The following is a 25,300-nucleotide window of genomic DNA, read 5'->3' as shown; positions in this document are numbered from 1 at the left end:
GAGAGAGAGAGAGTGAGTGTGTGTGTGTGTGCGCGAGAGAGAGAGTGTGTGTGTGTGTATATATATATATATATACCTCAGGTGGAAACTGTGAGAAATCATCAAACATTGAGACTGAGATTGATGCCTCTCAGTCACCACAGAGTCTAGACAGCAACAGAGCGCTCATTCATCTCTCCGTTACCTCCACAGGCAACTGAGAGTCTTCCAACAATAAAGCTGCTCTTCCAGATCTCTGATGCACAAAGTGAGTGAGGACAAATATTGTGCAATTCATTAATACGACGTCCTAGGATTGTAAATCATCTAAACTTACTTGTAAAACAAGATGTAGTATTTCCACACAGTGCAAGCACATACACACACCTACACAAAGAACATGGAGAAACAATGTTGTTTGTGCAACACTCTTATACAGCATGTGGTCACAATTACTCACTATGTGTGTGATTCATTTTATACCAAGGGCTGGGTGTTATAGCCAAAAATATCTATCACAATATTTTTCAGCCTTTTGGTAAAAATTCTCGTGGTAACTACCGTTTCAAACTGAGATCTAAATATATATACAAAGCAATATTTATCTACATGGTTTTTATGCCGCTGCAATTGTGTGTGCAAATTCTAAAATTGTAATAATTTTTTTTAAATATTATATTTACAGTAGTATTTTCAAATTTACAGACAAACAAACAGTTAAATCACAAAAAGGAGCATCTCCTTCATTTACATTCAATTTTGCAATTAACCACAACACAAAGTACAGGCGAGGGAGGTCAAGACAAATTTGTGCCAAGTTACTTTAATTATAAAAATATCTTAAACTCGTTCTTAAATTTAAAAAATAAATACAATTAATTGTACTGAATGGTCTGGCTGTCTGAAGTAAAATTCAATACAGTACATTTAAACAGCTTAACCACAAAAATAAAAATTAAGTACAATTACAATAATACATACAACTGTATAAAATTACATTTATGCCTTGAATAAATTTTTTCTAATGAAATCCAAGGTTATTGGTTATTGGGCAACTTAATGGCTACATTAAAACCATGACGCATGATTTACAACGTTGCAAATATATTTAATACATCGCCCAGCCCTACTTTGTGTCTACCAGTTAATTAACAGCATATATAAATCAGTCAAAAAACAACAAATATTTCCAGTACACACTCCTGAAACTCTACAGGTTGCTCTGCTCGTGACTCATGTGCCCAGCAGGTGGCAGCGTGACGAATGGCAATCTATCTGGTGCTCAAGACTCTCCATGCATAATTCAGAAAAAAAAGGAATTCTTCACCAGCTCAGCATTCCAGAGCGGGACGTTAATGATTCCAGAATGAGAGGCGCATGTGTCCCCCCGACACAGCTGTACGATGAGGGTATGTATACTCTCACGTGTGTATGTGAAAGAGTGTGTTTGTGTGCCTAAGCCAGACAAAGTTTGTTCGGAGGGAAATGATGACTATATTTGATCTGTGTGTGTGTGTGTAAACGGCACACAGAACAGACTTTGTACACGCGGAGCTCACAGAATGAATCTTTCACCTCTGACTCCATAATGAAGGCTTTCACAAACATACACACATTCTCACAAAAAAAAGCATCTAAATGATGAGTCGCTAGTACAAGCACACACACACACTCATGCTATGAGTCACTCGCTCTTAGTGTTGCTACACTGCTGAAGTCCAGACTCATTCTCTAAACAAATGTGTGAACACAGATGCTAATAACTAAACAAGCTTGTGCGTCACTGTATTTCGAAATTTGTCAGAACTCATCTTCTAGAGTCGGTTTTCTCTCCACAGCAATAGTTTGAAGAGAATCTTGCTGATCAAGTCAGTTAAAGTTAGTTAATGCTGACATGTTTCTGTGATTTTGTTGATAACGATAAGACAAATTTTTTTTAGAAATTTTTACCATTATGAGGCATTTTTAAAATTAACTTTATTGGATGTATGCATAATCTTTTATGTCAAATTCTTACATTTAATCAATTAACTAAATTAAAATAAAGCCACTATAGGCTGTTACATACAATTACAAACATAATGCTTTAAATTAGTGTTTTAAAAAAATATTTTGAATGCTGAAATATGAGATGATTTAAAAATAAAATGAAATGATACTTTAAATATGAAACTAAACCAGCCAGTAGGTGGCAGCAAGTCACTGTGTCAATGAGGGAGTCATTGAATCATTTACTTAACCAATTCGTTTAAACGGCTGATTCATTCAGGAACGAAGCAAGTGACTGTCTTAATGAACGAAACATTGGATTTTGAGATGTGTCTTTTGTAACGTGTTTTCAGCAATACATTTCTAACATTTATAATGTGTTTAGAAACAATTCTCTGAATTTCCTTACACAGACTTTAAGGACAGGAACAACAAAATCTAGAAAGTAAAAGGAGAAATGCATGGGTCTAAACTAGTGCTGTCAAACGATTAATCGCATCCAAAATAAAAGTGTTTTTTTTACATAATATATGTGTATACTGTGTATATTTAGTATGTATATATAAATATACACACATTCAGTATATATTTTGTAAATATTTCCATGTATATATTTATATAATTGCTGTTATATATAAATATTTTAAGCATTTTCTTAAATATATACATAATATATGTTTGCTTACTGTGTATATTTATTATGTAAACAAAAACGTTTATTTTGGATGCGATTAATCGTTTGACAGCACCAGTCTAAACCTAAAAAGTTATAGTTAAAACTAAAACCACACACACGGAAAAAAAAAAAGTTACTTAAAATAAAATTTATAAAACTTTTTTTTTGTTTCAGCTAGTTGTCAAAGCAACATTTCTCATTTTCAACTTGATGTACAAAAAGAACTAAAACTGAAATAAGACTAATACAAACGATAGACATTAAAAAAAAACTAAAAACAGTAACTAATAAAAGACAAAAAACTAAATACAACAAAATTACTAAAACTTTAACTAAAATGAAAGTAAAAACAGAAACTACAAAATCAGCTAGTTGCCAATAAAAAATAAAATAAAAATGAATAAAAACTATAGACAAAAAAAATTAAATATAATAATAATAATAATAATAATGACAAAAATAAAGTTACTAAAACATTACATACATTATAATTTAATAAAAAAATCTAAATAATAATAAAACTAGAATAATATCTTTATGCTAAAATAACACTGTTTAAACGGGGAAAGAGCAGACATTTCATGTATTGAAAAGTGAGCACAGGAGTGTGTGTGCGCGCGTGTGTGTGTGTGTGTGTGTTACACACACTCCTGTACTCACTTTTCAATACATGAAATGTCTGACACACACACACACACACACACACACACACAGAGAGCGGGTCCGATCACCATGGAAACAGCATATAGACTAGCTTTGTTGCATAATCAAAGTGTGTGTGTGTGTGTGTGTGTGTCTGTGTGTGTGTGTGTGTGTACAAGAGCAGACATTTCATGTATTGAAAAGTGAGCACAGGAGTGTGTGTGCGCGCGTGTGTGTGTGTGTGTGTGTTACACACACTCCTGTACTCACTTTTCAATACATGAAATGTCTGCTCTTGTACACACACACACACACACACACACACACACACACACACACACACACACACACACAGAGAGCGGGTCCGATCACCATGGAAACAGCATATAGACTAGCTTTGTTGAGTTGTTACATAATCAAAGGGCCTCAATAGATGATTAGGTGGTTCTTTCTATGACTAACCCTCTCAAACAGCTACTCTCAAGCCACAACACGTGGTCAGACTGGACATCGGTTAAAACAGCCTCTGCCATCTTAAGAAACACGTGAATCATTATAAAACCAGTCTACACCCAAAAATGTAGAGATGCTTGTGGTGGAGTGTGAGTGAGTGTGTTTAGGGTAGACCAGATGCTTTATATTCTCTGAGGTCCATGTTCAAATACACAGATGAAAATATGTGAAATGTTTCAGCTGAGCGCAAATACACTGGGTATAGAAAGGATCCCCTCCTTTAAAATAATCACATTTTGTTGCTTTGCAGCCTGAGATGAAGATGGACACAGTTTTTGTTTTATCCAGCTGTATTTACGCAGAGCAACTTATAACATCCAAGTGAAAGATATAACACCAACATGTCATAAACAAATAAAAAAACAGAATCACTGAATTGGAAAAAGGATCACCCCCTCCTAAAAATCATGCCTTGTAAACTCAATCAGGTGTAGCTGATCACCTTCTCAATGGCACACAAAGCCATTTGACTTTCAATTGTGATCAGCTGTGGCCATTTTGATCAGCTCAGCGTGAAAAGAGCTTTCCTGGAGCATTTCAGCCCTTGGTAGTGCAACTGAAGCAAACAATCAACTATGGGTGGCAAGACACTGTCAAAAGATCTCCGGGATAAAGTTGTGTACAGACGCACAGCGCTTTTGAACACTACTGTAATATGCATCGTTCAGAGGCAAGATGAAAAGAAAATACCACGTAAACTTTTCTAAAGACTGTTAGTTCCCCTCAGAGATACATTCATATAAACTCCTACTCCAATTGTATCGCGGTTCGTTTGGCATCTCAACCAATCTGAATCGTTACATATTTGAATCTATTTTCGACCGGCTCGCGGTTAATTGTTACATCCCTAGTGGTCATTGTGTGCATGTGACAACAATATCACAAATTCTCCACTAATGTGGCTTGTATGGGAGGGTTGCAAGAAAAAAGCCACTCCTCAAGAAAGGCCACATGCAGTCACGACTGAGCTTTGCCAAACCGCACCTTAAAGATTCTGATATTTTTCTGACATGAGTTGCACTGAGTAAATACAGCTGGATAAAACAAAATCTGTGTCCGTCTCCATTTCAGGCTGCAAAGCAACAAAATGTGATTATTTTAAAGGGATTCTTTTCTATACCCACTGTTTGTGCCCACAGTCCATTCCTTTAATGTTAGAAATGTGGCATAAATTATGCCGGCTCTACAGCTTTCAAGAGAAAGAAAGAGAAACACTAGTGAGGTGGAAGGAACATGACAAAGACAGACAGAGATGCTCTGTGTTTGTCTTAGCCAGCATTTTACCATGAATGGATGCTGAGGTTTCCATGGCAACAACATTGCAGCTTCTTTAGTAGGCCGATATCCTTGAGAGATTTTCTGTATTTTTAGCTGATGAATTATTCTGCTGTTCTTTCTCTCAATACATGCATGTGACTCTACAATATTCTACAAAGAGTTAGGTGGACCATCACTAGTGCATGAATGTGTCCAAACCGTGTTTTAAAAAAAAATGTAATTAAAAAATGTTTTTTTTACGTGAAGCGTGTCATTTGTATGGTACTAGTGGCACTGAATGGAACTTCAAAAATATTTCCCAATTTTCCCAGTGGACAAACAGGTTGTCCTGACCAAACTCACACCATTACATAAATAAACCCTTTAAAATTTCAGAACAAAAATGACACAATTCAACTCAAACTTCAACTTTGTTGGCGTCAGGAGTATTTGGGTCATTGTGGGTCAATAGTTTGGCATAACGTTTTTAAAACAACAACAAAAAATACAGTAGTCAAATAGGCCTGGGCGATAAAACTGTGTCGATATTTATCGACGGTACACCTTCGATAACGATAGAAAAAATGTTCGATATAGTGCACGATATAGGTACGTGCTATGAGTGACGCAGACAGCACACACAAACACATGCTGAATTGAATGCCGTTAAATTGTGCTAATAAAATTAATATTAGTCGAATTTAAAATAAACATTTGCATTTGAACGTTAGGAGTGCGTCAGGGAGTGTCATCAGTGGCACGCGAGATGCGTTGATAATGATGTGACGTTGTTGCATTTTAATGTTTTGTTAGTCTAGCCCATGAGACGCGCTGCTGCTGCGTTATTCATTCAAAATATTAGAGAAATATAGAAGCTCAAATGCAGAGAAGTCAGATCTTGGTTAGGTAAAAACCGAAACCAAGCCATTCACACAGATGCATATTCAGTGCATTTTGACGGACAAATATGACTGCTGCACTCGCGTCTCACACAAGAGATGTAGCCATGCAAAGTTAAAATAGTTTAAACTTTTAGTCACGAATTTGTGGAGGTTTATTCCGTTTCACTGGATCTCATATGTTTTTAAATGCAATCTGTGTGATGGGCAATTCGGCTCTTTGTATTAAGCAATGCATAAATACATGATGCTGTTTTGTTCATAATTGTTTATGCAACTTACGAAATTATATTTGATTTATATGAGTTAATTTAGACGTAATGCAGGTTTTTTTTATAGACATTTATTTCCTTGCATTGACAATTTAAATGTGCTGCATTATTTTGCCCATTGCGCCCTCCTGTGGCTTCGGGAGATAAGCCAAAAGTTTCCTTAAAACCTATTTAATCTGCATATAAAACATTAGAAATTAGATATTTGTTTAATTTTTATTGTGTGTTTGTTTATATATAATATTTGTTGTTCGTCTAAATAAATTGGGTTAATATTTACAATAAAATACAGTGGTTAAATTTAAACATTTGATCTGTTGCGCTTCGTTTTAAAAAAAGGTTATAAAAATGTCAAGAATTATCGATACCGAACGATATGAAACATTATATCATTGATACATTTTTTTAGCTATATCGCCCAGCCCTAGTAGTCAACATTTGAAGTGGATCAAAACCTTTCATCAAAGTTGTCCTAAAACCAAAACAATACCCGTTCTTGTCTTAGGACAACTTTGATGAACTTTTTTGATCCACTTCAAATGTTGACTACTGTATTTTAACAAAACTGCATGACTATTTGTTAAAACTTGAAAACCTTTTGTCTGCCAAATGAAAGTCATGTGGTGCAACCAAGATGCAGAAAATGCAGAAAAACATAACACAGGAAATGATATCATAAAGAAGAACCCTCATTACTGTGTCATTAAAGATCTTAAAACGTTTGATAATTTGATATTTTTATGACAAAGCAAGGTTTTTTCAGGTAATAAAATGTCATGTAGTTTGACTCCCTAAAAACAATTATATTATATTTGAATGAATAATTCATGATATTTATAAGAACAGAAAAAGCATTTTTTAAAGATTAAAAAAAGATGTTTACACTCGCATGCATTCAAGGAATAAGAAAAAAGGGTTATTACCTTTTACTTGATGGTTGCACCACATGACGATATACAAACTTCTCTTGAAAATGGTACAAACACAAAAGTACATGACACCAACATACATTTCTTGGAACTGGTTACATGCGTTTTAAACTAGACTTTTTGTTTTTTTTACTCTTTTCATTCTCGTGGACACTCAATTTGTCACTGATCATTAACCACATCCTTTGAAAGTAAACGAACAATAATTAGGTATTCAGCAAAAGGCACAATTTTTGATCATTTATTCATTTAGTTGGCCAGAAAATGCTTCAAAGTTGACTCTTTGAATCTTGATGGCAGATATCAACAGGTTGATTACCTTATATCCTGTGTGTGTGCGGTTCTTCGTATGAGGTGTGGTGGAGCACAGTTCGATTGCTTCTGGCTCATGAAAGATCACTGTAGGCAGCGGGTCCTTCCGGAGCGTCAGCACGTTGAGTTTGGTCTTTAGCATGGTCTGTAAATGCTGAAAAAGAGAAGAGCTCAGTTTAGGCTACAGCTTGAACATGTTTAACAAATACAGATCCACAGGTGCCTCGGTTTAAACTCATAAAACACCACTTCCACAACCTGCATGGATGAAAGAACTGTTTGCACATAACATCCAAGTTACTCCATAAAGTTTATGGCACACTTGTGTGATATTACACAGACGTCTGTCTCTCTCTCTCAGACCACTCTCATTCTGTAATGAGTGTTATTTATATATAATAAATACAAAATAAGACAGCACTCACCCCCTCAAACAATTTGCTAAGGGAGATTTGAATTATATTAATATAAATTATACAGGGCACCTTCTAACTTATACATTGCACGTTACAAAAATATTATATTTAATATAAAAATTTTTTTTTTATTAACAACAGGGATTAAACAGTGAAGTTCAGTGGGCATAATAATCAAATCTGTGGATACCAGCTGAAGCTGGTATTTGGATTTCTTGAGCAAAACTTGGTTTTCATGAAATCATGAACACTTCAGTTCTTATAAACTAAGACTTAGAAACTCTCATTAAAGCGTATAGAAAGTTTGCAAGTCTTTTTGAATGATTAATTTGTCTGTGAATTGGACTACACCGGTTGTGCTGTATATTACTGATTCACTAAAACAAACCAGTTTAAAAGAGTCATTTGTTGCTGAATCACACTTCATTTAAACTTCTTAAAATGTGTTGAATGGAGTGTACTACACGTTTACTGTGACAGCATGACAAAATTAGCCTAAATATAAATTAAAACATTTATAGGGCAGGGTGTGTGGTTCTTGTTAAATCCTGGGCGTTCAGATTCATCTGAATCTGAGCCATTTGAGTCAAAGATGATAGAAGATTTCGAAGGGAGAGAAGAAAGTAAGGAAATATGGAAAAGGGGGCGAGCCGAGCGAGTGAGACAGAGGAAACGAGTGAACGACAGAAGCCACATGTATAAACGCATTCCTGTGGTCCGAGGATAAAAGAATAAAGAGAGAAACAGAGAGAAAAACAGAGAGAAAGAAAGAGAGGTTTGTTCAGGGGAGGGCGAGGTGCTGAAACAAATCTGGAATTTTATTCATAATATTTTGACTGCGTTTAATTTAAAGTCAGGAAGTCCAAAAAAAAAAACTATCCTTCAGAGACTCTATTTACAGCTTATTCACCAGGGGCCGGATTCACAAAAATCTTCTTAAGAAATAAGTTAAGAAATTTCTTAAGATAAATTCCACGAAGTGCAATTCTTGAAAAATTCTTAAGTTCTCAAATATATTCTTAAGAACATCTCAATGTTTTCTTAAGATTTTTTCTTTATCGGAGTGAATAGGCACTGATAAACTCACACTTTATTGTCTTTTTGCGCTTCCTGCAGATTACCCTAGTAATCATAATAAACACGCACACTATTTTCGTCGCGACTTTGACTGGCGCTCAGCTTCACGTTTTTAATGCGGCATGTTTTGAACAGTTAATAGCCTGTCTCAAGCTGAAGCGATGTTTCATTCATTTTTGTGCTGTGTTTTTGCGCTCTCATCCGAGTGAACGCTTCCGGTATGCGTTTTCGCGCTGCTACAGCAAATGCGTCCTGTGTATCGGTGTGTTCATATGCGCTGAATACTGCCAAAGATTATGTCGTATTTTTAGGCTAAAATTAAAACCGTCCAATTAAAGCTCCCTATCTGACTCGTTTTTGTAGAGATGCTACTGAGTTTTGAAGTCAGCAAAAAGTAGTGTCACAGACTAATCATTACTGATCATTGTTTACATCAGGGGTTTTCAACCTGTGGGGCGCGCCTGTCAAGGGGGTGCGAGCATTAGTTAATTCAGAGACGTTCCCTTGAGAATTTATGAATATGAGTTAACAAATATTTAGCCATCCACTAGGGGGCAATCTGACTCCCACTGCTAGTCGACAGTTAGAGCAGAGTTGGCTCGAGTATCGGGAAGCGGGAAAACCGCGGCTATTGGGCTACTTTAACACTTGCCGCGTTTTGTAGTTTTGAGCTAGTTTTGAGTAGCAATTAGGTGGGTTTTGTTGTGAAAACCTGGCAATCCTGGTCACACTTATTGACAGTGTAAGAGGATTTACGATTAGCCGTGTCGGAAATCCAACCACGGATTGGCATGTTGTTATCTCAGAAACAGGCTCTGCCATCACATTGATACCAGGGGTGGTTCTAAACCCTTTTTAGGTGGGTTTCAGCCCCCCTATCTGTCACCTTAGCCCCCCAAAACTATCTTAATGATCAGGCCAGTGCTGCTTCCTCGAGAAAGTTTTTCCATTCTCAAATGTTTAAACTGACAAGACTTAAAACACACAAGTAATTTTAAGCCCAAGACATCTCAATGCGGTACTCGCGCACTGTGATGGAGCGTTTCTATGCGCACCGCTCACACACCCGAGAATGCCGGGGGGGGGGGGGTTGTTGGATTTTGGGGGAGCGCGAGTGAAATTAGACAAACTTGGGGGGGGCGCATGTCCTAAAAGGTTGAAAACCCCTGCTTCACATTATCAGTCATCGCTGACTGATCGCTGTACTTCAAAAAACTCATGCACATCCCTGTTAATAGTCCTACTATGTATTATATGTTGCTAGTGTTGTTGCTATGCTTAAATATAACAATTAATTTGAAATAACCCAATAAATTCATTAAATAATTATTACTGTTTGGGATTTAAGACAAGTCTGGGGCCCGTCCTTAAGTTTTGTCTTAAAAACAATCTTAAGAAAAAAGATAAGAATATTCTTAAGAAGAATTTTTGGGAATACAAAATATTCTTAACTTTTTTCTTAAGTTAAAAAAATAAGAAGAAAATGGCAGTTAAGAGGAAATTTCTTCTTAAGAATCTTTCGTGAATCCGGCCCCAGAAGACTATAGTACGGTGGCCGAGAAGTGCAAAGCAAATCACAATTCTGAAAACAAAATAACAAATTACAAATGCAAATGCAAGTCTAAAAAACAAAATAATTCAGAAAGCACAACAACAATTCAGAAAACATTATAACAAGTCAGAAAACACAATGACAAATGGAATAAAAAATACGGAGTGTATATTTACATTTAGTTAAAAGTAGCCATAGGTCATCAGCTCCAGTGGCGCAGCTGGATAAACATGTGTCTTTGGCTTTTTGACACGATCGACCCGGGTTCGATCCTGCCTTTTGCCGAAATTTTTTTTCCTCCCTTTTCAAATCTCGTATCACATCGTAAAGGCATTTATTTTCAATAAAAATTAAGGAAATGATCAAAAAGTTGAAAATAAAGTATCGGGTAGGGTTAGGGTAGGTGTAGTGAGGGCTTTATTGTACCATTAAGGTGGCATCCATTTAATAATTAAAATTATAATTTACAATCATTATAATTAATAAGTTATTATTGCATACTGTTTTATAATGTACTACAATGCTGAAGTGCAGACAATTGCCACTATTTGCAACTAGTATACTTGATAGTAGAAATCCTGTTATTTTAACAGTGTAAATAGGTATTTGCAATTAGTGTAAATAGCATATTGCTAAAAAATACTGCTATTTTCACTTAGTGTAAATAGAATCTATTGCAAATACGAGATTTGAAAAGGAAGAAAAAAAAGTTAGCCTTTTCGCACTTACCACTGGAGCTGATGTTTTACAGCCACTTTTAACTAAATGTAAATAGACACCCCGTATTTTTTATTCCATAGTAAGGGCAATTCATTCAATACATTTAAACTGAGCTACTTTAATACCATCTCCGAACTTTCTACCAGGACTCTGCTGTTCTTCGGCTGGTTCTTCCCTGTATACGTTGATTGACAGATGTCTCGTCCAGTCAGCGGTGAGTAATCCCAAACCAATGGCGCTGTCTCAAACTATACCTACCTCTTCCGGTTTGTCTGATTTGTCGTTGTGTTTTCTGACTTGTTAATTTGTTTTCGGATTTGTCATTGTGTTTTCTGACTTGTTATTTTGTTTTTTAGACTTGCGTTTGTAATTTGTTATTTTGTTTTCAGAATTGTGATTAGCTTTGCACTTCAAGGCCACCATACTATAGAGATGGAGCAATGGACACCTTCCATGAAAAACCACATGTGTTTGTGTTTAACTGCAGTCATTGTCATGCTCTTGATTTGTCCCCAAATGTTTACCAAAACATATCTGTCTGCATTTCCACAGAGTCCTAATAAAATGATAATAATACAAACAATGACAATTCAAACTTTTGGTATGTCGACCTTAAACTTCCCTTCCTGAAATAAGATATTGTTTTCCAAACTTTACCTCCTACAGAGCGAAGGGTTTCTGAGAAACAGGGGTACATTCTCAGAGTAAAGTCCTCATTTCAGGAAAACTCGACACACATTTTCTCCATTTACTTCACAATGAAAACTCGCCTATGTTACAGAAACGTGCATCCACTGTTGCTGATCTGCAAGAACAGTTTCATTTCTGTTTTTAGTGGCCAAAAATAACAAGTGCTGAAGAAACATCACATGAGCCTCAAAAGGAAGCTTTAGTATTAAAGCAAAGAGCACTGTCAACAATTTTGAATTATTTTGGATTTGTTAGACGTGACTGGTAATTGCATGTAATGAGAACAATGTGAGCCAGCAAAAACAAAATCGTCATATATTGGATATTTAACTGTACACGCTCATTTCCCTTATTTTTATATTCAGATTACATGTGCTATTAATTTAAAAAAATGCTAACAATTAAATAAACAGCAAATCTCAAAATGCAATCTATTTTTCATATTTTCTATTAAGCCTGGGCGATAAAACGGTATCGATATTTATCGACGGTACACCCTCTTCGATAACGATAGAAAAAATGTTCGATATAGCGCACGATATAGGCACATGCTATGAGTGACGCAGACAGCACACACAAACACGAACACATGCTGAATTGAGTGCTGTGCCAGCCTGTGATGAGGAGATTGTGAATAAAGAATGAATATTAGTTGAATTTAAAATAAACATTTGTATTTGAATGCAAAAATAGTACAATCAAATGTTAGGTGTGCGTCTGGGTGCGTCATTAGGGGAGCGCGAGATGCGGTGATGATGATGTAAGTGACATTGTTGCATTTTAATGTTTTGTTAGTCTAGCCCACAAGACGCGCAGCTGCTGCGTTATTCATTCAAAATATTAGAGAAGTATAGTAGCGCAATGCGCAGAAGATCTTGATTAGGTTAAAACCGAAACCAAGCCATTCACACAGAACGCATATTCAGCACATTTTGATGGACAAATATGACTGCTGCCCTCGCATCTCTCACAAGAGATGTATAGAAAGCCATGCAAAGTTAAAACCGTTTAAACTTTTAGAAAACGCGTCACGAAAAAAAAAAGTGTGTCGTTTGTCTTAATAAATTGGGTTAATTTAAAAATACAGTGATTAAATTTAAATGTTTTTTTCTATTGCTCTTGTTTTTAAAAATGGTTATAAAAAAATCTCAATAATTATCGATACCGATCGTTAACATCGTTGATACATTTTTTTGCTATATCGCCCAGCCCTATTTTCTATTATAATGTTGTGATGCCTAAATTTAACTGCAGTAAATGAATGATTGATTTTAGTTAACTATTTTACTTTTTTTTTACATAAAAAAAACAATACATATATATATATATATATATCTAATAATAAACTGAACTGAAACTGTAAACTTGCAGTGTAGAATGTTTTACTGATTATAATAGGAGAGCTCTATTTTATGCATTTTGTAATTTTATAATTAGAGTTTGTTTTTTTGATGGATTTTTTTTAAGAAAGTCTGAAAACATTGTCAACAGACGGTGTTTCTATCCCTCACAGCCTCATATTCTTTAACATTAAAAATGTCTTCAACTCTGTCTAGGCTCTATATCCTCCATCTCCGAGCTTACAAAACCGCATTGTTAGACTTATTTTGAACCTCCAAAATGTTTCTTACATTATCTCTCTGCTGAGGTCTTCACTATGCCTGCCAATATCTGCTACAATTCGATTCAAAACAATGTTCCTGGCCCAAACTGCTGCCAATGAGCTTCACTTAATGACTTCCACACCTGAACTACTAGCGCCCTGAGTTTGTTGTCTCCAACCAGTCTTTAGGGCACAGCACAGTACCACAGTGAATTAAGCAAGTGGTTTCCAAGCATGTTCCTCCTTATAAGTACCCAATCAAAGGCTGTGTTTACACTTGGCATTAACATGCGATCACCATGATCCAATCAGGCAGATCGGATCATCAGTCAATCAGGACATGGCGCATTTACACTTGACAACATCAAGAGACTTTTATCTGGACTTGATCTGGATCTTCGGGAGAGAGGGGGCGGGGTTTTGCGTGACGTCGACCTGCGAATGCAGACATGATGGCTGGATTGCGTTTACATTGCACTGATCCGATCACAATGCTTCCGCGACTACCTCTGGACCAGGATCCGCTGATCAGAAGCGTGCTTACACTTGTCTTTTCAATGTGTAGGTGTATACAGGTTGCATGTTTAAGCCAAGTGTAAATGCAGCAAACACACTGGAATGCACTCATCTGTTCATCAGTAGTGACTTCAAGCCCAAAATAAATGGAGAGATATCCAAAATGTAGACTGATGTGGGGCCTCCAGGAATAGGGTTTGGGAATTTCACACTTGCTTTCATCACTCAAGTTTGAGTGCATTATTTGGAACATTTGCGTCATCAACATGAGTACTACAGCCAAATGGACCGAGGTCCACAACAGTTGTTCTATTGAGAAAAAGGGTGGCCTAATGTTGTTGTAAAGTTGTCTTGTTAAAATCAATGTCATAAAAAAAACAAGAGATTTAAACCTAAAAAATAATAATAATAAAATACAATGCATCGGGACCACAGAACATGTCACAAAGAGGCAATATAATATAACCTACAGCAAAAATAAATAACTAAATAAATAACCACATACATATTGCTGAGCTTTACCTTGGTAAAGCTGTCAAATAAGTTGCCCAAGTAGCAATTACCAGTCATAAAAATAGTACTTTTGTAGACTAAGTATCTGCACATGTAAATGTAGATAAGAAAGTGACTGTGAAAGAATCGAACCTACTTCTATGAAGTCTACAACATGCATCAAATAAAATAAAATATGCAATGTTTAAGCGTGTGTTCAAGAAAGGGAGGTAGAAAACTTGTCAGATCTAAACTGTGAACCATGTATAAATGCATGTGCCTCCTGCCTGCTGTGAGTGGGTGAGAGATGGACTAAACTGTGTTAGTGTTTAACACATTATACGGGCGTTTGTGGGTCTGTCCTGCAGTGATGGGTTTAACAAGACCAGGAGTGTCTCTGTTCATTCATATATCACTCACAGACAGAGACAGAAAGAGAAAAACATGAGAGCTGGAGTGAGTTAGCGAAGTAGTGAGACAATGGAAACGGATCAGGCAGATCTCTGGCGGCTATCAGCTTGATTACATCTGACAAGTCTCGTATTTCATCCGCACGCAGATTTAGCTGACTTCTGGCGACATTCCTCAGCACTTTGGTCTCAAAAATATAGGCCAGAGACGCATAAACAGAGTCTTCGCGGCATATTTTGAGTTAAATGCAACAGTCTTCACAATGCCTGCCAATTTCTGCAACAATTCAAAACACTGTTGTTGGTCTTCACTGCTGCCAAAGGCCTTCGCTTCATGACTTCCACAACTGTACTAAAAAAAGCCATGAGTTTGCCATCTCCACTCATCTTCAGGGACATTTGTAGCCACTACGACTATGTCAGGCAATGTTTTCAAATTTAGTTGAACTGTTTGGTCCGAACTTGAGTTAAAAACTCCCCCATTCAAGTCTCAATGGTCTGTGCTCAAGAGATTTTCACGTTTTATTCTACAACATAAAATGCATCAGTAATACCCCCTCGTGATTTTTTAAAGCTATTACCAACAAGTGGATAAATGAGACTAAAGAGGTTGTGAGGAACGGGTAAACTCATCTACACACTAATCGCTTTCACAGCCTCATTGTATTTATAATCTCGTGCTTGCAAACTATTCTAACTCCAACTTTCATGGAAAATGTTTAGATAAAGACTGAAAGTTGTTGGAAGCTTAGTATTGGTGTCGTTGAAGCCATGCAACTGTGACGTAGTTCATTTATAGCCTTCATTTAGCTTTTTACTTCTACCGATTGTATACAGGCTTCAGAATTCATAAAATATGTGTTTATTTGTGAAGATTGTCACAAAGAATCGCAAACTTTTCTTGGACAAACAGCTTATTTTCTGCAATAATCCAAAAGCCAATTTAAAAATCCTACTGGGTTTTTGACAAGGGAACCAGGGTGATACGAACATCTGGGTTGGCCAACAAAAATATATAAATCACTGCAGTAATCTATTAAGTTTCCTACAAAACTCTATAGATTGAAAACCTGCTGAAAGCTATAGTTGCCTTTATGAATTTATCGGCTGAATGAAATCTTTTGCATTCAGTGAACAAACAAATTCAAACTGACGAATCAAAGTAGTGTTACTTAAGACAAATGAATCGCATGGCATTTACAGCTCAGGTGATTGGCTCAAAATGTGCCCAACAAAACTTTGCAAGAGATGCGAAGAATGCGAGTTGCTCTCCAAAGGCGATTTACTGGCCTATTTGAAAGCCGACTTTCACACAGAGATGGTATACGCCAATGGTAGGTTGCTAAGAATGAGAATGTGTCCAGACAAAGCTCGTAAGTTCCAGTGTGGGTGCCTGTCGGGGTTTGGGTATAACTTTATGAGGGTCCGTGTCGCGTTTCACATGGACCCGCCAGGGCCAAGTCAGGACAGAAACGTAGGAGGTTGCGTGCTGCCATTGGTGGATGCCACTGGATACAAAAATCCAACAAAAATGGCGTGGGAAGATGCCAACGGCAGCAGAAAACCTCAAAGTCAACGCTGGTCCCACCCACCTTCCTAAAAACACCAATCAATGTCAACTAGTACAAGTACCACTCACACATTCGCACAAATAAAAATATGCATCAGTTAACTGTAAATGCATTCATTTTCACATATTTTTCAGATGCATTTGCACACGCACCCAGACCCCAACATAAGCTCTCTGTGAACCCTGTGAAAGAGTCCTGCCAGACACTAGAGAAGCTAACGACAGACATACATATCTGTGGTTTACCCTCAAACTCACGCAACACATGTACACACACACACAGGTTTGTTTTTGTGAAAAGTGGGGACTCTCCATAGGCGTAATGGTTTTTATACTGTACAGACTGTATATTCTATTGCCCTACACCAACCCTACCCCAAAACCTACCCCCCAGAGGAAACTTTCTGCCATTTCAGATTTTCAATACACTCCATTCTGTGTGATTTATAAGCGTTTTGAAAAGTGGGGACATGGGGTAATGTCCTGAAAAGTCACCTTCTCCTTGTAATACCTATGTCATACCTATGTCATTATACAAAATTTATGTCCTCATTTGTCACAAAAACGCACACACACACACACACACACACACACTCAAACCAAATTATATTCTTGGAAACTCTGCGTTGTAACAGAATAAGGCCGTATTGTACTGCAGTTCTCTCAATTAATCCTTTAAAGAACACCCAAAAACACATACTTCACACAAATTCCAAACCCAAATCTCTCCTCTCCATGCGAACGTGCTACAGAAAGACTGGATTTAACTTTGAAGGTGTGTTCACTTCAGTTCACTTATAAAGACATAAACATTGGAACAAGGTGGGATGGAAATTTCTACAACAAGCAATTTTGTAATGGGACAAGGAATTAGCAGCTAACATGGGCGTCTTTTCCGTATAGACCTTGGTGTTTTAATAAAATAACTGTTATTTAAGAGTTGAAAATCAAGGTACCTCTGACGAGCTATTCAAGAAACAGGATTGCACCCACCTGCCTATCTTAGTGCCCCTATCATGCCCTTTTTAAAGGGGTCATATGATGCAATTTCAAGTTTTCCTTTCTCTTTGGAGTGTAACAAGCTCTTGGTCTCAAATCCAAAGAGATATTCTTTATAAAAGTTACGCATTTGTCAACATATTCTGTTACACCAAATACACAAAATAATGATCTTTAAAATAGCATCATATGACTCCTTTAAAATTAATAATGTTGTTTTGGGAGTCTCCTAAAATAGGTTTACATGCATGCAAGGTCAAAAAACGTTTTCATTTTCCCAAAATATGCATATAATATCACCTCATTTTCCAGTGATTCTCAAACGATTTGTTTGAAGCAGTTCAAAGATTCAGTCACTTTAAACCCCTCATTTACGTTAGTCTACTCTGCTCTGATTGGTTAGATGGCCCAGTCTGTTGTGATTGGTCTACTGCGCACAGAGCAGGTTGCAAACGATACGCCTATTGCCCTAGTTCTGTATTTTGAACGCTCGATAGAAAAAAATATAAACATCTATTATTTATCATATTTACAGGTTGTGATTCAGTGGAGCCAGCTGGTCCAAATAAAATGGGTACCGAGCCATCTTTCAAGAGCAAGCGTTTGTGAATCCCGCGTTGAACTCCCCGAGATTAGAGAAGCAGTCGGCAGTAAAAATGACGGAAACACAAAAAAAGTTTGGGGTTGTACTGCTGAGAATTTTAACCACTGATTTTTTGCAGCCTCATCTTTCGGAAGTGAAAATAAAAATAATTTACTTAGGACACAGCGTCTTCTTGAAATGATGTTAACCACACGAACAAGCTACAGTGTTTGAGGACGTAGAACATACGCAGGCATTATGCAAATGTGTTACCCTGTGACGTGTAGCCGTCACGGAAGTGGGATTCGAATTACTGACGACTCGTTCAGGCTGTTCAGAGTCGATTCTTTCTTTTAGGAGACAATAACTATATTTATTGCGCACTTTCGGCTTTGCAACTTTGCAGATCGTGTGCATTCACATACAGCTACATTACACACTGCATGAAAGACTATGCATATTCAAAATGGCATAATAGGGGCACTTTAAAAATTAATATTTCTCTGAACTCAGTTCTATGATATTCTGAACTTAACTTCAGACAATTTTATGTTTCGTTATGGTAGTATTTATAGCCTGAATTTTGTTATTTGCACTTATAATTAGCTTTGAATTATGATCTGGGGCTTTGTGAACTAAACTGTCAGGATATGACATTTTAAACTTATGTTGCATTCAATAAGTGTAGAAAATCTGGAAATGTTGTTTTAGCTTTTACTCTACAAAAATAAAATACAACCTGTATTTGTGCCGTGACCTCTCTTAAAGGGATAGTTCACTCAAAAATGGAAGCTGTCATCATTTAACACCAAAGAAGATATTTTAAAAAAAATTTGTGAAACAAACAGTTGCCAGTAGCCAACCACTGACTTAATTTTTTCCCCATTCAATAGAAGTCAATGGTTACCAGCAGATATTCAAAATATCTTCTTTTGTGTTCAGCAGAAGAAAGAAACTCATACAGGTTTGGAAAACTTGAGGATGAGTAAATGATGACAATTTTCATTTTTGGGTGAACAATCCCTCTAACAAAGACTGATTTTAGAAGTGCATCCTATTTTGAGCAAGAGGGAAATGAAATTTAAGTGTTAATAATGATGACTATGTAGATATATGGAAGGGAAAGAAGAACTTCTTGCATTCGTTGTAAGTTTCAGCTTGTAACAAATAAAATGGTAGTATTTATAGCCTGAATTTTGTTATTTGCACTTATAATTAGCTTTGAATTATGATCTGGGGCTTTGTGAACTAAACTGTCAGGATATGACATTTTAAACTTATGTTGCATTCAATAAGTGTAGAAAATCTGGAAATGTTGTTTTAGCTTTTACTCTAAAAAATAAATAAATAAATACAACCTGTATTTGTGCCGTGACCTCTCTTAAAGGGATAGTTCACTCAAAAATGGAAGCTGTCATCATTTAACACCAAAGAAGATATTTTAAAAAATTTTGTGAAACAAACAGTTGCCAGTAGCCAACCACTGACTTAATTTTTTTCCCATTCAATAGAAGTCAATGGTTACCAGCAGATATTCAAAATATCTTCTTTTGTGTTCAGCAGAAGAAAGAAACTCATACAGGTTTGGAAAACTTGAGGATGAGTAAATGATGACAATTTCCATTTTTGGGTGAACAATCCCTCTAACAAAGACTGATTTTAGAAGTGCATCCTATTTTGAGCAAGAGGGAAATGAAATTTAAGTGTTAATAATGATGACTATGTAGATATATGGAAGGGAAAGAAGAACTTCTTGCATTCGTTGTATGTTTCAGCTTGTAACAAATAAAATATATATTTTGAGGTATAGAAATAAATCAATGTTGGCATAATATGCAATGTGGGCAATCTTTCCAATGTGACTACATAATGTGTGAGGTCGGGCTAGTGCAAGATGAGCATTTGAGGTTAAAAGGTATATACATTTATTTAATTTTTTTTTTAGAAAATGGCCGATCGTTTCGCTAGATAAGACTCCTATTCCTTGGCTGGGATCATGTAAAGCCCTTTGAAGCTGCATTGAAACTGCAGTTTGGACCTTCAACCCGTTGGGTCCCATTGAAGTCCATTATATGAAGAAAAATCCTGGAATGTTTTCCTTAATTTCTTTTTGACTGAAGACAGAAAGACATAATCATCTTGGATGACATGGGGGTGATTAAATTATCAGGATTTTTTTATTCTGGAAGTGAACTAATCCTGTAAAGGGTTAGTTCACCCCGAAATGAAAATTAACCCACACATTACTCACCCTCAAGACATCCTAGGTGTATATGACTTTCTTCTTTCAGACGAATTTTTTTGTTTTTTTGTTTGTAGAACATAACTGATCGTTTCGCTAGATAAGACTCCTATTCCTTGGCTGGGATCGTGCAGAGCCCTTTGAAGCTGCATTTTTAACCTTCAATCCGTTGAGCACCACTGACGTCCACTATATGGAGAAAAATCCTGGAATGTTTTCCTGAAAAACCTTAATTTCATTGCGACTGAAGAAAGAAAGACACGCACATCTTGGATGTCATGGGGGTGAGTAAATTATCAAGAAATGTTTATTCTGGAATTGAGCTAATCCTTTAAGTTTATTTATGGGCCAGCCGTGGCCTAATGGTTACAGAGTCGAACATGTAACCCGAATGTTGCGGGTTCGAGTATCAGGTCCGGCGGGAATTGTCGGTGGGGGGGAGTGAATAACCAGGGCTCTCTTCCACCCTCAATACCACGATTGAGGTGAGACCCTTGAGCAAGGCACCGAACCCCCAACTGCTCCCCGGGCACCGCAGCAATATGGCTGCCCACTGCTCCGGGTGTGTATTCACGGTGTGTGTGTGTGTTCACTACTGTGTGTGCACTTGGATGCGTTAAATGCAGAGCACTAATTCAGAGTAGGGGTGAGCGATATATATCATCTGCGATAATATCGTAATTGTTGTTTTAACGATATGCGATTTGACATTATCGAGTATTTTGCAAAAACTATTCAAAACATCCCTACAGAGCGCATGCATACATTACGTGAAGTCTAGACTAGTGTGCGTACGCATTTAGTGTGTTCTCTTCCACTGCATGATTCAGTCTATTAAAATGCATTTAGAATGATCACAAATTCAAGACATGGCAAAAATTTATATATTTATAGCACTTCATATAGTTATTCAATTTCACACGAAGAGTGCCGTTTTTCTCCAAAAATTACAAATTTGACATTGACTTCAATAAACAATAAGTTAATTAAGAGACTTAAGTTTTAGACACCATATTGCTTGTTTTTGCTCTATTTCGCCAACAAAAATCATTCCGAATTCAGCCACAGTGCTGTTTTGTGTCTCTGAGCAACATGACGGTGTTTCGTTCTTGAATGAATCAACCGTTTAAATGATCCGGTTCAGTCGCAATGACTCACTTATTAACAGTGATTTGCTGCCACCTACTGGTGGTTTTAATTTCACATTTCGGCTTTTTCTTTCTTTTCTTTTCTTTTTTTGGGGGATTTTTTTTTCATGTTTTAAATAAATTTCAAATATCAGTATTCAACGTTTTATGTTTAATATATCAAAACATTATTTATGCATTTGTAATTGCAGGTTAAATGCATTCATGTCTTGCATTAAACAAAATACATGTGTGTAAATACATCTAAATGCCACTTCAGATGCAGCGTCTGTGTTGATTTAATTTGCTTGGTAACAGCCCAAATGTCTTATTATTCTAATTCCCTGATTACGTGTAAGAATTTGACTCAAAAGATAATGGACACTTTTAGAAAAAATGGCTTTATAAAGGTAAAAATGCCCATAAAATGCAAAAATCAGTTGAAACTTATTGGAAAAGATTCATTTCTATCAGTATGAACTGACCACCACACAGAATATGAAGAATATTAAAAACATTAGGAGTCAGCTGTCGGCAGTCCTTAAGATATCAGCACAATAACACACTCAGCAAAATATCGTCTAATTATCATTAGCGATAAAATCCCAGAAAATATAGAGAGATAATTTTTTGTCAATATCGCACACCCCTACATGCTATAAATATGATAGCATCATAACTTTAAGTCAATTATGCTATCTAACATAGTAATGTAACTTTCAGTTTTGCGACTTGCTGTCAATTTGAATCCCATGTGAAGTCAAAATAGGGACATATCCGTTCATACTGTATAAATGACTATCATAACACGTTATAACTTGTTGGATTACCATATTGCTTGTTTTTGCTCTATTTCGCCAACAAAAATAATTCAGAATACAACCACAGCGCTGTTTTGTGTCTCTGAGCAACATGACGGTGTTTCGTTCTTGAATGAATCAACCGTTTAAATGATCCGGTTCAGTCGCAATGACTCACTTATTAACAGTGATTTGCTGCCACCTACTGGTGGTTTTAATTTCACATTTCGGCTTTTTCTTTCTTTTCTTTTCTTTTTTTGGGGGATTTTTTTTTCATGTTTTAAATAAATTTCAAATATCAGTATTCAACGTTTTATGTTTAATATATCAAAACATTATTTATGCATTTGTAATTGCAGGTTAAATGCATTCATGTCTTGCATTAAACAAAATACATGTGTGTAAATACATCTAAATGCCACTTCAGATGCAGCGTCTGTGTTGATTTAATTTGCTTGGTAACAGCCCAAATGTCTTATTATTCTAATTCCCTGATTACATGTAAGAATTTGACTCAAAAGATAATGGACACTTTTAGAAAAAATGGCTTTATAAAGGTAAAAATGCCCATAAAATGCAAAAATCAGTTGAAACTTATTGGAAAAGATTCATTTCTATCAGTATGAACTGACCACCACACAGAATATGAAGAATATTAAAAACATTAGGAGTCAGACTTCGGCAGTCCTTAAGATATCAGCACAATAACACACTCAGCAAAATATCGTCTAATTATCGTTATCAATAAAATCCCAGAAAATAATCGAGATATCATTTTTTGTCAATATCGCATACCCCTAATTCAGAGTATGGGTCACCATACTTGGCCACACATCACTTCACTTTTTTTAAATGTCTGAAACCTAAAAGAAACATTATGTGTGGAAAACACTGTGTAGTTGTGATTACATGACAAGGGCAGAGTCAGTGCATCTGTTTCTGGCTCAGCGCCAGCCAAAGCGCCAAAGCACAGTGTGAATTTGGTAGCTATGTGACATCACTGAACATTCTGAATCCAAAATGTGAGACCGCCCTCCCAGGGGCACCAGGGCTCGCAAAATCACTAGCCCAACGTCCCGGGGCTATTGTGTTTTCCAGTCGGGCTATCAAAATGTATCACCACTCTGCCCGACGGGCTTAGTCTTAAATGCAGATCTCCCGCGGGTCCTTAAAAACTCCTAAAGTGAGTTGTATCAAACTTAAAACCATAAAAAGTTTTAAATATGTTAAATGGTATAAGAAATGCCTTAATTAGAATTTCAAGAGGTCTTACAGTTGGGGACGGAAAGACAAGAGTCGCGATACGGCTGGATTAAACTTCAAAAGGCAGTGATGTTATTGAATAAATATGAGCGCTGCACGTTTCACGTCAAAACCATAACGCGACGCGGATGTCTTTATTTGAATGTATCTGAAGGGAACCGACTGTCCTCAGAAACGTGTCGTTGGCATTTTTATTTAATTTGACCTATAATTCCTGATAAAGCAGCGTGTATGAGCGAGGAGCTGCTTTGTGTGCAGCCGTTACCGGGGAAACCACATTATTTCAGCGCTCCTAAAGCGCCACCTCGTGGCAGAGAATGAATTTGCATTTCCAATAAGCCCTTCTTTGTGATTATGGTCAGATCAATGCAAATATCAACTCATGTTTTTACGCAGCAAACACAGAGTTGTAAATGAGAAAGAAGTTAATGTGCCTTCTAAAAATATAAACAATTAAGACAGTAATATTTATACGTTTTACATTGACAATTTATATGCTTGATTTATCCCTTTTCATAAAAGTGGTCTAAAGGCTGAAATGCGGTTTCATTTTTTGTGAAAACCTGTATCTTAACATGTAAATCACTTTATGGCTCAGTACTGTATGTTAAATAATAGAAAAAAGATCTGCACACTGTTATTCTCCCTTTATTCAAAAAAAGTTAAAAATAGCAATGTTTCGGTCAAAGACCTTCGTCAGACAAACACGTCAGTACTGTATGTTACCACAGACATTGTCCAACCCCACTCAAACTGTGTTCATTTTACTTGTGCAGCTCTTAAAATGGGTCATGAATGGCCATCAAAAAAATTTTTTTATTTATTATAATTTTTTTTATTTATTATTTTTAAATTCTGCAGATACCCTGTAACTAGGGATATGCCGGTATAAAATTTTCATGTTGCGATTAATTGCTAATGCTTTTATCACGGTATACGGTATTATCACGGTATTGAAATTTAGTTTTTAAAAAAAGTGTTGTCATAATACAGTATAACAGGTTTAATAACATTTTTCTTAGAACTAAAATATCTGAACATTTAAATGCAATAAAGCAATACAGAAAAATGTATAAAGTTAAAAGTTATACACATTAAAAAGTGCAAAAGAACTATAAAGACCAATAGGTATCACTTTACAATAAGACCTCATTAGTTAACCTTAGTTAATGCATTAACATTCACAATGAGCAATAGCTACATTTGCTACAGAATTATTAATCTTTGTTAAAAAAATACTTAAGCCTTATAAGTTAATACTTAAGTCTTTGTTCATGTTAGCTCATTAAATAACACAGTTGCAACTTTCGATTTTAACAACGTGCTATTAAATATTGTAATTACCTAAGATTAATGAATGTTCAGAAGAATTTTTCATTGGCAGTTTATGTTAACTAATGAATTAACTAATGAAGCCCTAATGTAAAGTGTGACATAAACAATAAAGAATCAAAACACTTTCAAACAATATCTAGGGCATGTTGTAGTCCAGATTAAAATGTAAAAAAAGATTGAAAATAAATAGAGCCAAATACTTAAATATTTAGACTTAATAGGCTGTGATGAACATCATAGCAAATACACAAATCTGAATGGCTGTTTAAATCATTTAAACGCCTTTCAGAAACAGAAAGTAGTGCAGCTGCTTTGTTTACAGGGTTTCCGGGGTAACGGCTGCATTTAAATTAATTATTATTATTATTATTATTTCTGCAGTTTAGCGCCATCTGCTGTCATCTAGCGCATCTCTCACATGTTCCGCCGTGTGCTTC

At 36.1% G+C, this 25,300-nt stretch overlaps 1 protein-coding gene across 1 annotated transcript in view; it reads right to left on the bottom strand.

The window, feature by feature from the left end:
- Nucleotides 1–25,300, bottom strand: part of LOC107602114 (PTB-containing, cubilin and LRP1-interacting protein-like) — a 34,748-nt gene that overhangs the window by 5,087 nt on the left and 4,361 nt on the right. Inside the window, exon 2 of the mRNA XM_016294523.1 lies at nucleotides 7,476–7,622. Coding sequence (XP_016150009.1) covers nucleotides 7,476–7,622 — 147 coding nt within the window. The remainder of the gene's footprint in view (nucleotides 1–7,475; nucleotides 7,623–25,300) is intronic.

The sequence above is a fragment of the Sinocyclocheilus grahami genome, unplaced genomic scaffold (genome assembly GCF_001515645.1).
Source record: "Sinocyclocheilus grahami isolate Dianchi unplaced genomic scaffold, SAMN03320097.WGS_v1.1 scaffold319.1, whole genome shotgun sequence".
NCBI classification, from domain to species: Eukaryota; Metazoa; Chordata; class Actinopteri; order Cypriniformes; family Cyprinidae; genus Sinocyclocheilus; species Sinocyclocheilus grahami.
The sequence above is the reverse complement of the archived record's forward strand: the minus strand, read 5'-3'. Positions and strand labels throughout refer to the sequence as shown.